Below are 15,249 nucleotides of genomic sequence, written 5' to 3'. Positions count from 1 at the left end.
TCGCCTCCCAGGTTCAAGCAATTCTCCTGACTCAGCCTCCCAAGTAGCTGGGATTACAGGCGTGTGCCACCACGCCCAGCTATTTTTTGTATTTTTAGTAGAGATAGGGTTTCACCGTGTTGGCCAGGCTGGTCTCAAACTCCTGACCTCAGGTGATCCGCCCGCCTCGGCCTCCCAAAGTGCTAGGATTACAGGCGTGAGCCACCGTGCCTGGCTTTTAATTATTTTTTAAAGTTTTTTCTGGTTCTTTTTTGTTTTCAATATTTTTTTCTGTTCTTTTTTTTTAGTTACTAAACTCATTTTACTGCCAGATTTTTTTTTTTTTTTTTGAGACAGGGTGTCACTCTGTCACCCAGGGTGGAGTGCAGTGGCACAATCATGGCTCAAAGCAGCCTTGACCTCACAGACTCCAACGATCCTCCCACCTTAGCCTCCAGAGTAGCAGCCTTTTTACTCTGCTGGGTTGTAAAAGCCCCAACTGAGAAACAGGAAGTGAAAATAGCTTGGAAAGTATGATATAGGCTATTATTTTCTTTCACAGTTCTTGGGGAACTCTTACCTTAATATATCCTCCAGCAGAGATAAGCATTTTGCCATCTGGAGAAAAGCAAAGGTCAGTCACCCAGCCTCCATGGGTAGCAGCTCCTTCTTCTGAAAGCGGAGCACACAAATGAAGAAGCTCACCGTTTGAGACATTCCATATCTACATAAACATGATACACAATTCATTAACAGAGTTATCCAGAAGCTTCTCTGGTTTTAAAACATATATATGTTCATATATATATATTCTAAAATTATTTTACTAGACTTTATTATAAACAACCCTATCACAGATGCTAATATTGCCATTTATTTCCAGTGGCATTTAATATATAAGCAGTGCTCTAATTTTTCAAATAAAGGTACACCAGAATAAGAAAAAGAAACAGAGGCATAAATGGTAAAAGAAAATACGATAATCATTTGCAAATCTCTCCCTAGAAAATCCAAGAGAACCAAATGGAAAAACTCATTAGAAAGAGTTCAGTAAGATAGTACATATACATACAAAAATCAGTAACTTTCTTATATTCTGAATAATCAGGGAGAAAAAAATTTTTTTAATGTACCAACAAAAATTTTTAAAATAACACAATTTTAAGGGAGACAGCCTTTCCCTGCAGTGGTTGAAAAATGAAACACCACCTCACAACTGGTAAAGGAGCACTTTCATCCAAAGATGCAAACTCAGAGCAAAATGAACATTTCCAAAGCAGCCCTGCCACTTGAGCTGACACACATTTATGTGACTGGTAGAGAGAAGGTTGGTTACTTAGTCCTCAAGCAGAAGAATCTTAATTTCCCTGGAAAGCCCATCTGATAACACCTCTATTCCTGCAAACTGTATACTCTCCTAGTCTTCTGCAGTATATACCTGTTCTTGGAGTTTTCGATCCTCCTTTGTAATGAAAGGGGGAAAACCCCACCTTCCTCATATATATACTGGTTACCAAAGTAGTCATCCCAATGCCCAAACTTTTCCAATCAGCTCCCCAATTCTTCTGACACAACTAAGTCAACTGACTCCTTTTCCATAATTTCTAATCTTTCAGCATGCAATACTTTCCATATGGTACTGTATTTCCACAGACACAAAGAGAACAACATTCTAAGCCTCCTAAAAAGATTGTTTTCTAAAAGTCAAAATTATAATCTAAAAAAAAAGATTGTTTTCTAAATAAAATTGGCATGGTTTGTATGTATATCTTAAGCACTGCAGGGTAATAAAAACTGGCCTATCATGCAGACTCTGACTCAATGAGGAGCCCTTCGCTGCCCCCCAATGACGGAAATGTGAACCTCTGCACTGTTTAACAGGCAGGCAGTCCACAAAGGACTGCAACAAACCACACTGGAAATGGCTATCAAATGGGTATAGTGCTAAAGAGATCTTTTCTTTCAGCACAGAAAAAGCAGAATTTGCAATTCATTTATAATCCAGACCATAATTTACAAAATTATTTTCCTCAAATTCTGCTACCAAAAACAACCTTTGGTTCAAGTCCAAGAATTAAGATGAATCATTCTCAAGCTAATGGCAGAGAATGAACTACAAATGACTAGAGCACTTGCTTCCTCACATATACAGGGAATGCTTCACTCTAACTCTAAAATGAATCCGTTTCTGCAGTGGAGTGCAGCTGTGAATACAATGTGCACAAGAAACAAAAAGAATGCCTCATCCAACCACAACTTCAGGACTATGCTTCCCTGGCCCGTGAACAAAGGTCCCCACTGTGAACAGTGCTAGCCCAAGCTACAAGAAGAGCAGTGCTCTCATGTCAGCAAACAGCCTACCCTGATTTCTCCATTGTCATCTCCGGTTGCCAGTAGGGTACTGTCCACAGAGAAGGCAGAGCAGCGCACACAGCCGTTGTGGCCCCTCAATTCATGAAGTGGCAAAAGGTGATCAAAACTCCAGATCTGGAAGGCAATTAGGATTGTTCAGCAATGCTACATACACTCAAAATAAGCATCTGCCTTGATTGCTATTCAGCCATAAATTCAATCACATGGACATTCTAATATCTGGCAATTCATAAACTTTCATGAGATGCCCAAGTTCCAGCATGCAACCTTGTTAATTTTTCTGAGTTTCCCTTTATTTACTCAAGTTAAATTCAGTTCAAGGATCAATGTCACTCCTTCCTTACTTTAGACCTAGACAGAAGAACACTGAATCACCTGAGAGCAGTCTGTGGAGTGAAGCAGACCTGAATGTGAGCCCTAGCTCCACTGTTCACTAGATTCTTGTGACTAGGACAACTCATATAAGCTTCTATAGCTTCAGACACTGCATCTGTAAAATGAGGACAATTGTACCTATGATGTGAAGATTAAATGAGATTATAGAGAGTGAAATTACTAGCACGTGACAAGTAATCTTTAAAGGTTAGTCACTATACTAACCTACTTCTTGGCAGCCAAATGCTGGTTTTTTTTTTCCTTTCAATATTGTCTCATGGTTTTGTCAACATCATTTAGCAACCACATACTGAAAACTACTAAGTTCCAAGCACTGTGAGCTAAGAACTAGTGGTATAATAAGATAAACTGGCTACAGTCACTATCCTTGAAAAGTATATAGTTTAATCACAAAGACAGGCTCACGAACAGTTAGTGAACAGTTGTATGAAGTAAATGTTCTAACAAATGAATAAAATGTAATAGAAACACTGGAGGTAGAGCAGCTAACCTTGCCTGAGGGTCAGGAAATGCTTCAAAAGAGCTGCCATCAAATCTAGGTCTAGAAAGATGAGTCATAATGCTTCAAGGTAAAAGAGTAGAAGGTTTATCAAACCAAAGTTAGCAGCATGCACAAAAAGATGAAGTGGGAAAGTAGGCTGGCACAGAGGAAACAATACAGCAGAAAAAGATGGTGATGAGCTAAGTAGTTGGCCTATAAACCATTAGGTAACAGGTGTTTCAACAAGGGACACTGGCAGTGGTATGGAAGATAAAGTGGAAGAGGTGCAGACCAGAGGCAGGATGCTGGGACAGGATGCTGGAAAGTGAAGGAGGAGGAAAGCATGCTCTTCAGGGTGGTGACAAGGAGGAGAAGATAACTCTAAGATGCAACTAAAGAGTCATCAACAGAGCACAAAAGACAGGATACAGCCCTGACAATTCCAAGGTTTATAGTTTGGAAAGATTGGTAGAAGGAGAAAAAAGGAGAGAAAGGAGTACTTGAGGTCCCCCACCAAGCAGCATCATTCACCAGAATGTGATTTTAGACACACGTCAATTATATTACATTAATTATATTAAAATTGTATTGTCAGTGTATAATTAAATGTAAATCCCTTTCAATGATTTTTATTGCCTACAATATGCAGTAGAGGTTGCATTTGATTAGTTATAGACAAAAAGTAATCCATAAGGGAGAAATCGGAAGTCCTAATGTATTTCATTTCATTCATTTGATACCAACTAAATGCCAATGGGCATCCTCCAAAAGATCACAAAATATGAAACAGACATGTAGAGAGCAACTGTTATGTCCTGTTGCATATATTATTTGAACTCATTATACATAACCACTACCAAAGTTTTATGCATGGTTTCAATTGATCTACCTTTGCAGTCTTGTCAGCAGAGGTAGACGAAAACTTGGTAGCATCATGAGAAATGTCACAAGAAAGTACTGTACCCTGGTGACAGACAAAGTCTTTTTCTGTATTTCCAGTAATAATATTCCATACCTTAAAAAAAAAAAAAAAAAAAAAAAAACACTTGGAGGTTGACACTTTTAAGAACATTTTCTATTAAAAAGCATAATCAGCTACAAGACAGGTCTATAAAACAAGAGTTTTAATACACTGGCTGTTCTGACCCCTTTACTTTAAATGTGACTAACAGTATAAATGCTCATTAAAACACAGCAGATGTAGGTGACGCAATGAACAGAAAACAAGCATGAGAAAAATAAAAAATTTTTAATTAAGTAATTAGCCTCACAGTGGCTTTTGGCAGTCTCAATATAATCATTGCAATATGAGAATACTTTTTCAAAAAAACAAATTTATACTTTAAATTACCTTCACTGTTCCATCAAATGACCAAGAGAGCAGTCTTGAATTTTTCAAGAGTCTAAAGTCTTTCACTGTTTCCTGATGGCCTCGTAGAAAGATATATTTGTCCAATTGCCAATTCCATACCTGAATATCAAAGAAATAAGTCTGTTATAATCCTCCCCCGATCCTACCTCATGGGAGGGGTGGAGAGAGTGTACATTCTCTTGTCTAAAGTCTTTTACTCACATGGCATTTCAGTAAAACAGAGAAGAATAACAGAGAAGACTGTGGTGTCCACATTTTACAGACAGAAGCTGGGGTTACATAAATTGACTAGGGGCAAAATAAAATACTTTTCCTCCTAAATAAAATTTGTTTTCTTCAGTTGCTTGGAGAACAGTTAATTACACCAGAAGATAGGAAAAAAAAAACAAAACACAATATGCCAGTGAGCTCACCATCTGATTAAATTTTCCTGAGAAAATTATCCTAATTACATAGTCACAGATTTCTGAACCTACAAGCTGGGGAAGTCTACAGATCCTGGCCCCACTGAAGCTGGCCTGGGAAGGTCAGTTGATCAAAGCAGCTTCAAACCAAAACACGGAGTTTCCAAGCTTCAAATATTTCAGCTATCCCCCAACGCAATCCTCAAAATGACAGAAGTGAGAAGGCATTGTTTTTCACGTGGAGCTTCAGGAAGAGCATCTCAGACATAAGGAAAGGGGTGGGGGGAATGAAATAACATGAGTAACTAGCACAAAATATGCATACAAATGTATTTGAGACACAGAGGTACACAGAAGTTTATTTTTATTTTATGTCTATGTAAAGGACATTTCTTAATTACTAAATCAAAGCAACTGTATTTAGAGCTTTATTAATACTTGACTTCAAATTAACTTATTTAACAAATGTCTATTTAGTACCTATATGCAAGGCAAATAGGAATCAAACAAGGATCTAGCATAAAGAAACTTAAGAGTTTAGCAAAGAAAATGAGAACTACAACAACAAACTCAAAAAGTCCTACAATAGAAGATACGATAGAGATAAAAGTTCTGTGAAACTCAAAAAAAGTAATTCCTTAGAGAAAATTTGGTGGAGACAGCACATTCAAAGTAGGCTTGAGGAATGGGTTGAAAGTGTGATTCACAAACTGAGAAGCATTCTTCAAAGGGAATAAATGTTGGAGTTAAAGTATAGGAGCAGGGAAACGTGAAAAGGGACCTGCTCATGATTCCATCTGACTAGAGCATAGGAGACGCAGAAGAAACAGAAGAGAAAAAAGGTTGGGAAGGTATCCAAAGAAACAGCCCCGTGGGCCTGATGAAGCTAAAATTCTGAGGTATGGGAAAACAGGCCAGCTCCAAAAGAATAAAAAGATAAAGAAAAAGCAGCCACAACTACAGGTATGCACATGAGTAACATTGTGAGTCTAGCTTTTTATTGGCCAATGTTAAACAGCAGAAATATCTTTAATCAGACCTAGGCAAAATCTTAAATGACATCTCTTATTCCCCTTTTTTTACTTCTTTTTCCACCACATTTAGCAGTCGCCCTCCCCACCAAGCCCTGGCTTTCAGATCTCTCATCTTCTGCCTCAGAATGCTCATTCACAGAAGCAGGATATCAGGAGCATGGGGTCTTGTATGCAAGCGAGAGAACTTTAGAAGACGAACTGGAAGTGAGAGTAATTCTAAAGAGAATGAATTAGTAATTTTCATATTTTAAGAACCCAATGAGATATGCTGGGGCAAGGGGAAGAAATGGAGGCATTTCTGGCTTCCCAAATCATACCAGAGAGGAAGGGCACCCCATATGACTAAGCATAAAAGACCTTAGTCCATTTCTACTAGGAAACTCCTGGCTCTCTCCTCCCGCTTTCTGGGCTTTACTGGACTGGAGGATCAATGGCTATGCTGAACAGCTCCTCCTAGTTTACAGACACTGCCTATTCTAGCTTTGCCTGATTCAATGTTCATTTCTAACTTAGCATCTTACTTCTGCCCTCTGCATCAAGAACTCAGAAAGCCTTCCTGAGCAGATATAACAAAGAATTTGACAACCACTGAGGGCAGATTAAGAATAGCCTTTGCAGGTTTTGTTACAGAAGGTTTCTGACTAGGCAATGATGATGAGTGATTTGTTGTTGTTGTTGTTGCTATTGTTGCACGGAAACATACTTTGCTAATTGAATAATCTTAATATCACTAAACTTCCACCTCGATTAGTCAAATGTAAAAGTTGAGTTTGGGGATGTCTCTATCATTGACTATTTTTGCAATGTATATATACTTGTAGAATTTTTTCAGCTATATGAATAAAATTTAAATTGTAGAAATGTTAAGGCAATTTTTTTTTTCTTTTTTTTTGAGACAGAGTCTTGGTCTGTCGCCCAGGCTGGAGTGTAGTGGCGGGATCTCAGCTCACTGCAAGCTTCGCCTCCCGGGTTCACGCCATTCTCCTGCCTGAGCCTCCTGAGTAGCTGGGACTACAGGTGCCTGCCACCACGCCTGGCTAATTTTTTTGTATTTTTTAGTAGAGATGGGGTTTCACCGTGTTAGCCAGGATGGTCTCGATCTCCTGACCTTGTGATCCGCCCGCCTCGGCCTCCCAAAGTGCTGGGATTATAGGCGTGAGCCACCACGCCTGGCTGGAAACTTTTCATACCAGCAAGAACTAACATAGTCTTATATACTGGCTCATGTAAGCATGGGTAATACTTGGCCTTTATTTACCTCAAGGTAAAGGATCAAAAACTACCAAAGTAGACCTCAATTTTCACAATCCTAAGGGCTATAATCAGGTGAGTTGATTCTTCAAATTTTGGCAATAACTTCAGCTCAGCCAAGATTTACAGAACCCTTACTGGATTCCAGGCTTTGGAGATACAAAGATAATTAAAACAAACCTCTATTTAATCATTTACAAAAACTTTAAAAAATGAAAACAAAACCCAACCAGTCATTTCTTGAAAATATCTAAAGAGTTTTGTTACATTTAAAACACTGTAAATGTAAAAACTATTCTGAGTAGAACAGAAAAAGAGGAAGAAACACAACTACTTAACTCATATTTCTAAATATAATCTAACTCCTTTTCTAAAAATATTTCTAGAAAATATTCTTCCCCCTAGCTGAGAATACCTGAAATCGTCAAGCTGGTCATAAAAACCTTATGAATTTAACTTTTGATAGAATACATAGTATACAATGTCTCAAAAGAACTTCATCAGATGTAGTTTTTAGTTTTACCCATTCCAAAGACATCTGGAGAGGAAGAAAGGTGACTATTACACTGAGTTTTACAGCTAGAACACCAGTGTCATGGGAGCCTATAACAAATAAGTTTCTGTACTGAAGCCAAATTTCATTCCAATCATACTGCGTCCTAGGACTCACACAGACATAACATTAAAAGATCTTTTTCCCAAAACAGTTTTTAACAATACAATTAAATATTGCCACCACAATTAATATATATACTAAATAAAAGAATGTAATAACTTCCATTGAACATATGCATTATATCCTTCACTTCTAAAGCCCTACTAAAATGGCAAGGTCAAAAGAATGAGAAAGGAGATAACAGCAACAAAATGTGGGAGGCTGGAAAGCAAGAGAATGGTAACTGACTCAGCAAAGTCAAGAAAACAGAATCCTAAAGGCATTATAAAAAGTCAAAAGCGGCCAGGCATGGTGGCTTACACCTGTAATCCCAGCACTTTGGGAGGCTGAGGCGGGAGGATCACAAGGTCAAGAGATCAAGACCATCCTGGTCAACATGGTGAAACCCCATCTCTACTAAAAAAAATACAAAAAAAAAAAAAATTAGCTGGGCATGGTGGCATGTGCCTGTAGTCCAGCTACTCAGGAGGCTGAGGCAGGGGAATTGCTTGAACCCAGGAGGCCGGAGGCTGCAGTGAGCCAAGATCATGCCACTGCACTCCAGCCTGGCAACAGAGCAAGACTGTCTCAAAAAAAAAAAAAAAGAAAAAGAAAAAGTCTAAAGCAACAAAATCGGCATTATGAACTCCCAAAATGCTCAAAAATGGAAGGCACTGAGTATACCCAAAGGAGGAAATGAGGGTGGGGCTAATATAAGTATTAGGAATTAGGAGGCAGAGAATCCTAAGATAGCCACACGGTGTTCACCGGAAAGTGCAATGGAACAACTAGAGAAGAGCAGCAGACACTGAGTGTGAGGGGGCTGGGTACAGTCTGGAAGGACTGGAGCAGTGTGAGCCTTGTGAGCTCTCAAAATTAACCAGAACAACCCTACAATGAGGAGAAACCACAGGGAATGGAATCCAATGGAGTAGAACAAGGATAAGGGCAACAAAGGAAAGAGAAGGTTGAAATAACTGTGAGGGAAGGAGATGGAGCAAAGAGATCTCCTAAGAACAAGACCATTATATATTTGAGATGGGGACTTGCTCTTTTGCCCAGGCTGGAGTGCAGTAGCATGATCATAGCTCCCTCCAGCCTGGACCTCATAGGCTCAAGCGATCCTCCAACCTCAGCCTCCTGAGTAGCTGGGATTATAGGCATGCACTACCACACCTGGCTAATTTATTTTGTTCTGTAGAGATGGGGTCTCACTATGTTGCCCAGGCTGGTCTCTAACCCCTGCCTCAAGCAATCCTCCCACCTCAGACTCCCAAAGTGTTGGGATTAAAGGTGTGAGCCACTGCGCCCAGTAAGGCCATATTTTTAATGCCTCGTGAAAATAAGAGAACGAGCTGCAGAGCTGTGAAGCTAGAAATGCTGGACTTCCCCACTCCTCCAAGGAGTTTAGGAAACTTGATTTCATATAAAAAAGAAAGCCAGGCACGGTGGCTCACACCTGTAATCCCAGCACTTTGGGAGGCCAAGGTGAGATCACTTGAGATCAGGAGTTCAAGACCAGCCTGGCCAACATCGTGAAACCTTGTCTCTACTAAAAATACAAAAAAAATAGCTGCATGTGGTGGCAGGTGCCTATAATCCCAGCTACTCAGGAGGCTGAGGCAGGAGAATCACTTGAACCTCGGAGGTGGAGGTTTCAGTGAGCCGAGATTGCATCACTGCACTCCGGCCTAGGCCATAGAGCAAGACTATCTCAAAAAAAAAAAAAGAAAAAAGAAAAGAATTGCTGTTGAATCCCAAAGTTACTATGGGAAAAAAAGGAAGAAAGTAGACAGACAGTGACAGCAAACTAGAAAGAAGAATCTCTGAATTTAAGGGCACCAGCACAACTGAGGGTAGAATTACAATTCTGAGAATGAGGGATCAAGGGAAGGTGTACATACTAAATGCTGAGATCCAACATCTATTAATACTTCCTGTTATCTTCCCCAACTTAGCTCTGAGAACCTGCCAGCCAGGTTTATCCTCCAGGCAAAAGACCAGAAAATTCCTCTCTAGGAATCTGAGGAGACCAAGACAAAAGACCTGAGGATACTCACAACAAAGTTTCCCCTTTCAGATTCACCTTTTAGAGAAGATCTCAGTCAACACACAGAGCTTTCAGCCAGTTGTTTGGTACACATCTCTGGTAGCCAATGACCATTGAGAGCTAAGGAGGCCTTCAAAATAGGAAGTCAAAACAACCAAACAGAAAAAAGCAACTTGGAGGGAACAGCAATTATGCAGCAAAACAAAAATTTATGGGGAAAAAATTATATATATAAGCCAGGCACAGTGGCTAATGCCTGTAATCCCAGCACATTGGGAGGCCAAGGCGGGTGGATCACCTGAGGTCCAGAGTTCAAGACCAGCCTGACCAACATGAAGAAACCCTATCTCTACTAAATATACAAAAATTAGCAGGGTGTGGTTGTGCATGCCTGTAATCCCAGATACTCAGGAGGCTGAGGCAGGAGAATCGCTGGAACCCAGGAGGTGGGGGTTGCAGCAAGCCAAGGTCGCACCATTGTACTCCAGCCTAGGCAACAAGAGTGAAACTCTCTCAAAAAAAACAAAAAAAGTTTGTGTGTGTGTGTGTATAATTTCTATATATGTTATATATATATATTTACCTGTCTGTGTGTATATCTCCTCAGAGAGATAAAATATTCTATCTACAAAATAAGAATTTAACGCATTAGAAATATACTAGTAGAAATGAAAAACTCAATAAAATGGCTGGAAGGCAAAACTGAGGAAAACTCCCAGAAAATAGAGCACAGTAGGCCAGGTGTGGGGGCTCATGCCTGTAATCCCAGCACTTTGGGAGGCCAAGGCGGGCAGATCACGAGGTCAGGAGTTCAAGACCAGCCTGGCCAGCATGATGAAATCTCATCTCTACTAAAAAAATACAAAAATTTAGCTTGGCATGGTGGCATACGGCTGTAATCCCAGCTACTCAGGAGGCTGAGCCAGAAGAATTGCTTGAACCCAGGAGGCAGAGGTTACAGTGAGCCAAGATTGCGCCACTGCACTCCAGCCTGGGCGACAGAGTGAGATTCCATCTCAAAAAAAAAAAAATTAAAAAACATAAAGCACAGTATAGAAAGATGAAATGTGGAAAAAGAAAACTAGATTATCAGTCCAGGAGATCTAACATCTGAATAATGGGTGTTACAAAAAGAGAAAGCAAACTGGAACAAAAAGGAAAGAATCAAAGAAATAATTCAACTTCCATGAATTGAAAATCATAGGTTTCCAAATTGAAAAGGAAGACTGAATGTCCAAAACAATGAATAAAAACTAACACCACAGTGTATCATCAGGAAATTTCAAAATTCTGGGGATAAATGAAGATCCTAAAATCTTCCAGAGAGAAAGATTAGGCAGCAAAATGACTTCAGACTTTTCAACATGAACTTTGGAACTTGGAAGAAAATGGAGCAATGTCTTCAAAGTTTTAGTGTAAAATAATTTCCAACTACACCCAAAGGTCAAATTTTCCTAAATTACGTTAAGGCAAAAAACGCATTCACAGTACCCTTAGTACACAGTGATCATAGTAACAGGAAGGATCTAAACAAAATTTCGTTATAATTGGGGTAAATGGATTGATAAATGAGTGTCTGTGAACGTGTGCATGCACATAAGCTGAAGGCAGGACAGGTGAAAGGAGGAAAAAAGCGACGTCTTCCTGTAGGGAATTCGGTAGATAACTTCTCAAATGGGAAAATCAAGAAGAGCACTATAAGCATGCCATATAGAGACATGAAGGTAATATCAAAAGAAACATCTAAAAGCTAAAAGTGGTGCCTCTGGAGAACGAGAAATGGGGGAAAGGGTCTATTTTTCATAATAAGTCTTGTAATACTATTTGAATTTTAAAAGAATGTGCATTGGGACTTTAATAATCAAGTAAATTTTAAAAGAATATATAGTAAGTTTAGGCCTCCATATCCACAATTCTTTATTATGTCAAACCATTCTCTTTTCACAGAATTTCATTCCTGTAATAAACATTTTGTTCTTAAAAGAATGAAATGATTTCCATTGGATTTTACTACTGTAAAGAAAAATAAAGAGAAATTACATAAATGTGGCAAAAAGTATACTTACTGATACAAATCCAAATACCAAGACAGGCAAGAAAATGCAAACAAACCCTTCATTTTCAAAATAAACAACCTTCCAACAGAGAGTTCTAAGATAAACTGTCTGCCTCACCCACAGAAAAATATGAAACACCCATAGGTTTCATCTAAGCCCATGTGCATAATCTGAATGTATGCCCAATGTAATGTGTTTAAAATATACACCAGATTTTAGGCATAATCATAGTGTTCCTTTGCTAGAATCAGCATTAAATATGTTAAGAGTTCATCCTCCCTCTCACCTGAATTTCAGAATCATCAGAACTTGAAATAAGAGTCTTCTCATCAGCTGTGAACTGGATGTGCCATACAGTTTTCTTGTGCTGAAACCTGGACTGGAAGATTCTATTGTTTACAAGTTCTAAAATCTTCAAAGCAGAAAAACACAGAAAATTAAGAAGAAACTAAGCAACACACAGGCATTACACCCCAAAGATATTAAACTAAAATTAGACTAGAGGGTACAGAATTTCCATCTGGTGCTTCCAGCCTAATTAAAAACAAATGAATGTCACATATATATATGCACACCATGTATGCATACATGCAAATATACTGTACCCTAAAATAAAACACTCACTGCAATCATCAGACAGCAGTAGGAACCAGTGGTCCTTCTGAGTACTCAACTACCCACTTCATCAAACAAGTGGCTGTCTGGGCTTGCCCTCCAAAAAAAAAAAAAAAAAGACATTTAAGATGGATAAGAGAGAAGAAAGTAAGTTCTGGATGAGAAGGCAAATTATTCATAAAACAACACAAACAAGGAAAGATAAAAGATGATGAGGGAGACAGGATATGAGAAGGCTGGCGGGCAGTGCAATGAGAATACTTAAGAGGGCCAAAGACTAATAATACTCCAAATAAAAGTAGTAACAAATTCAAAAGATAATGACCATGTCAAAAAAAAAAAGAAAAAAAAAAGGCTTTCAAATGAACTCATACCAAAAAAACAAAAAGAGAGGAAATATGTTTCGTTGACCAAATTAAAATGTACTCAAGAAAGCCTAAGGAAAATACAGATGATGCTAAAGCAGGAGACACCAGAAACTCAAAACTAACCCACATGTCTGGAAGAAAAGCCCCTTGAAAACAAAGGGGAATTGTGTGAACGGGAACCTTCCTAAATGAGCAGGATGAACGATCTCACAAACCCTATGAGGCAAGGGCAGGATAGCATAACAGTTGAGCACATAGCCTCAGAGATCTGGGTTTGAATCCTAGCTCTGCCACTTACTGATTTTATGAAAATTGTGGAAATAAGAGTTTAGACATCTTTAAAACAAGAATAACAACACCGAACATCCAGGATGTTATAAGAATTCAATGAGAGCATCTGGCACAGTAAACAGTTAATAAATGGTAGCTGCTATTATTTGATGATATGAGGCTACACCATATGAAACTGCCACTTTATAGGTAAATACTGGTAATTTCACATGGTTCATTATGTATTATTTATATTATTTGATGACTTTGAGGGAACTAACGATGTGGAAGAAGCACATGTGTGTTGTGAGTTTATTTTTAAACTATCTAAAAGACTTATTTTAAGATAGATGGTAAAAATGAAAAGAATGTGGTATCTTGCCAAGGTATTCTCTTTACCTTGACATCAAGGTAAAGAGAAAAGGGAAACCAAGGACTCTTTAAGAATAAATAATAATATACAACAGTTTGAGAGATGAGCCTAAGATGGAAGTCTAAGGTTCACCTGTAAACATACAATTATCCCTTGCTTAAGAAATACATATCCATGATGTACTTTATCCCAGAATAGTACACATCTTAACAAATGATAAATAAATTTTTCACAATAATAAAGAGAAAACAAAGCCTGAACTCTCAATCCATGACACAAGGGCCATGGCAAATATATAAGAGTATTGAGATCACTGTGTAAATGCTTCCTTCTTCACTTTGTGTCTAAGCATATAGTCACTTCTCTGTGGGGCCATATGGACTAGAGAATATTTGTGTAATTCCTTATGAAAATGAATCCAAAGTAAAATAACTGGCCAGTGCCATAAGTAATTGGTTAAAAAATAATTCCCAGACACCTGGTGAGAAAAGTGAGAGAAGGAACCAATGTTTTTGAAAAACCATTATAAAGCTAGAGAAATGTGCTTTTGTGATGAATTTCACTTGTGATAAAGACAACAATATTTTTATCCAAAATGCCTTTTATTATACTACATTTTTGCCTTGCAAAGTGTTTCTATTTTTACCTATTTGGTCTTGTTAGATAAATTAAGGATTTCAGGTGGTGAACTGAGGTTCTTCTGCCACCAAAAGTAGAACAGCAAGGACTGGTGGAACAGGCAAGCACAGGCAGCCCTGTGCCCATATTCCCCATGAGCCTTATCAGTACCAAAATGGAAACAACTTATACCCCACATGGCTGGGCTTCTAAGAAGAGGAGAAAAAAATGCTCTTTGCATAGTTAGCGAAATCTTGATAGATAGTATTTGATATATGTGGAGAACAGCCAAACAACTAAGTAGAGAATAAGGGACATAAAAAGACAAAAAGCATGAGAAACAGTAATAAAGGAAATCTGAAAAATATACAGCCAACTGGATAAGATGATTGTTAGTTTAACAGAACAATGACTAATGGATCACAGAAAGATTTATTTAGTATAAAAGTGTACAATAGGCTGGATATGGTGGCTCATGCCTGTAATCCCAACACTCTGGGAGGCCAAGATGGGTAGATCACTTGAGCCCAAAAGTTTAATGCCAGCCTGGGCAACACTGGTGAAACCTCCATCTCTACAGAAACAGAAAAATTAGCTAGGTGTGGTGGTGCATACCTGAAGTCCCAGTTACTCAGGAGGCTGTGGTGGGAGGACTGCTTGAGCCTGGGAGGCAAAGGCTGCAGTGAGCCAAGACTGTACCACTGCACTCCAGCCTGGGCAACAAGGTGAGATCCTGTCTCAAAAAAAAAAAGTATACAATAGCCAGGCACAGCGGCTCCCATGCCTATAATCCCAACACTTTGGGAGGCTGAGGCAGGACAATCACTTAAACCCAGGAGTGTGAGACCAGCCTGAGCAACACAGAGGACCCCATCTCTACAAAAAAAAAAATTAGTCAGGCATGGTGACACACACCTGTGGTCCTAGCTACTCAGGAGGCTTAAGCGGGAAAA

General features: G+C 38.9%; 1 protein-coding gene across 13 annotated transcripts in view; it reads right to left on the bottom strand.

Annotated features, from left to right (window-relative positions):
- Nucleotides 1-15,249, bottom strand: part of APAF1 (apoptotic peptidase activating factor 1) — a 90,228-nt gene that overhangs the window by 7,432 nt on the left and 67,547 nt on the right. For 10 of the 13 annotated variants that reach the window (XM_063711858.1, XM_054528154.2, XM_063711862.1 and 7 more), the window contains 5 exons: nt 12,339-12,464; nt 4,581-4,700; nt 4,119-4,244; nt 2,341-2,466; nt 560-703 (listed from right to left, as the gene is read on the bottom strand). In XM_063711858.1, the coding sequence (XP_063567928.1) occupies nt 560-703; nt 2,341-2,466; nt 4,119-4,244; nt 4,581-4,700; nt 12,339-12,464 (642 nt within the window). The remainder of the gene's footprint in view (nt 1-559; nt 704-2,340; nt 2,467-4,118; nt 4,245-4,580; nt 4,701-12,338; nt 12,465-15,249) is intronic. The other 3 variants (XM_063711861.1, XM_054528157.2, XM_054528160.2) reach the window with 2 other exon arrangements.

The sequence above is a fragment of the Pongo abelii genome, chromosome 10 (assembly GCF_028885655.2).
Source record: "Pongo abelii isolate AG06213 chromosome 10, NHGRI_mPonAbe1-v2.0_pri, whole genome shotgun sequence".
NCBI classification, from domain to species: Eukaryota; Metazoa; Chordata; class Mammalia; order Primates; family Hominidae; genus Pongo; species Pongo abelii.
Note: the sequence above shows the minus strand (reverse complement) of the source record. Positions and strands in the feature narration are given on the sequence as shown.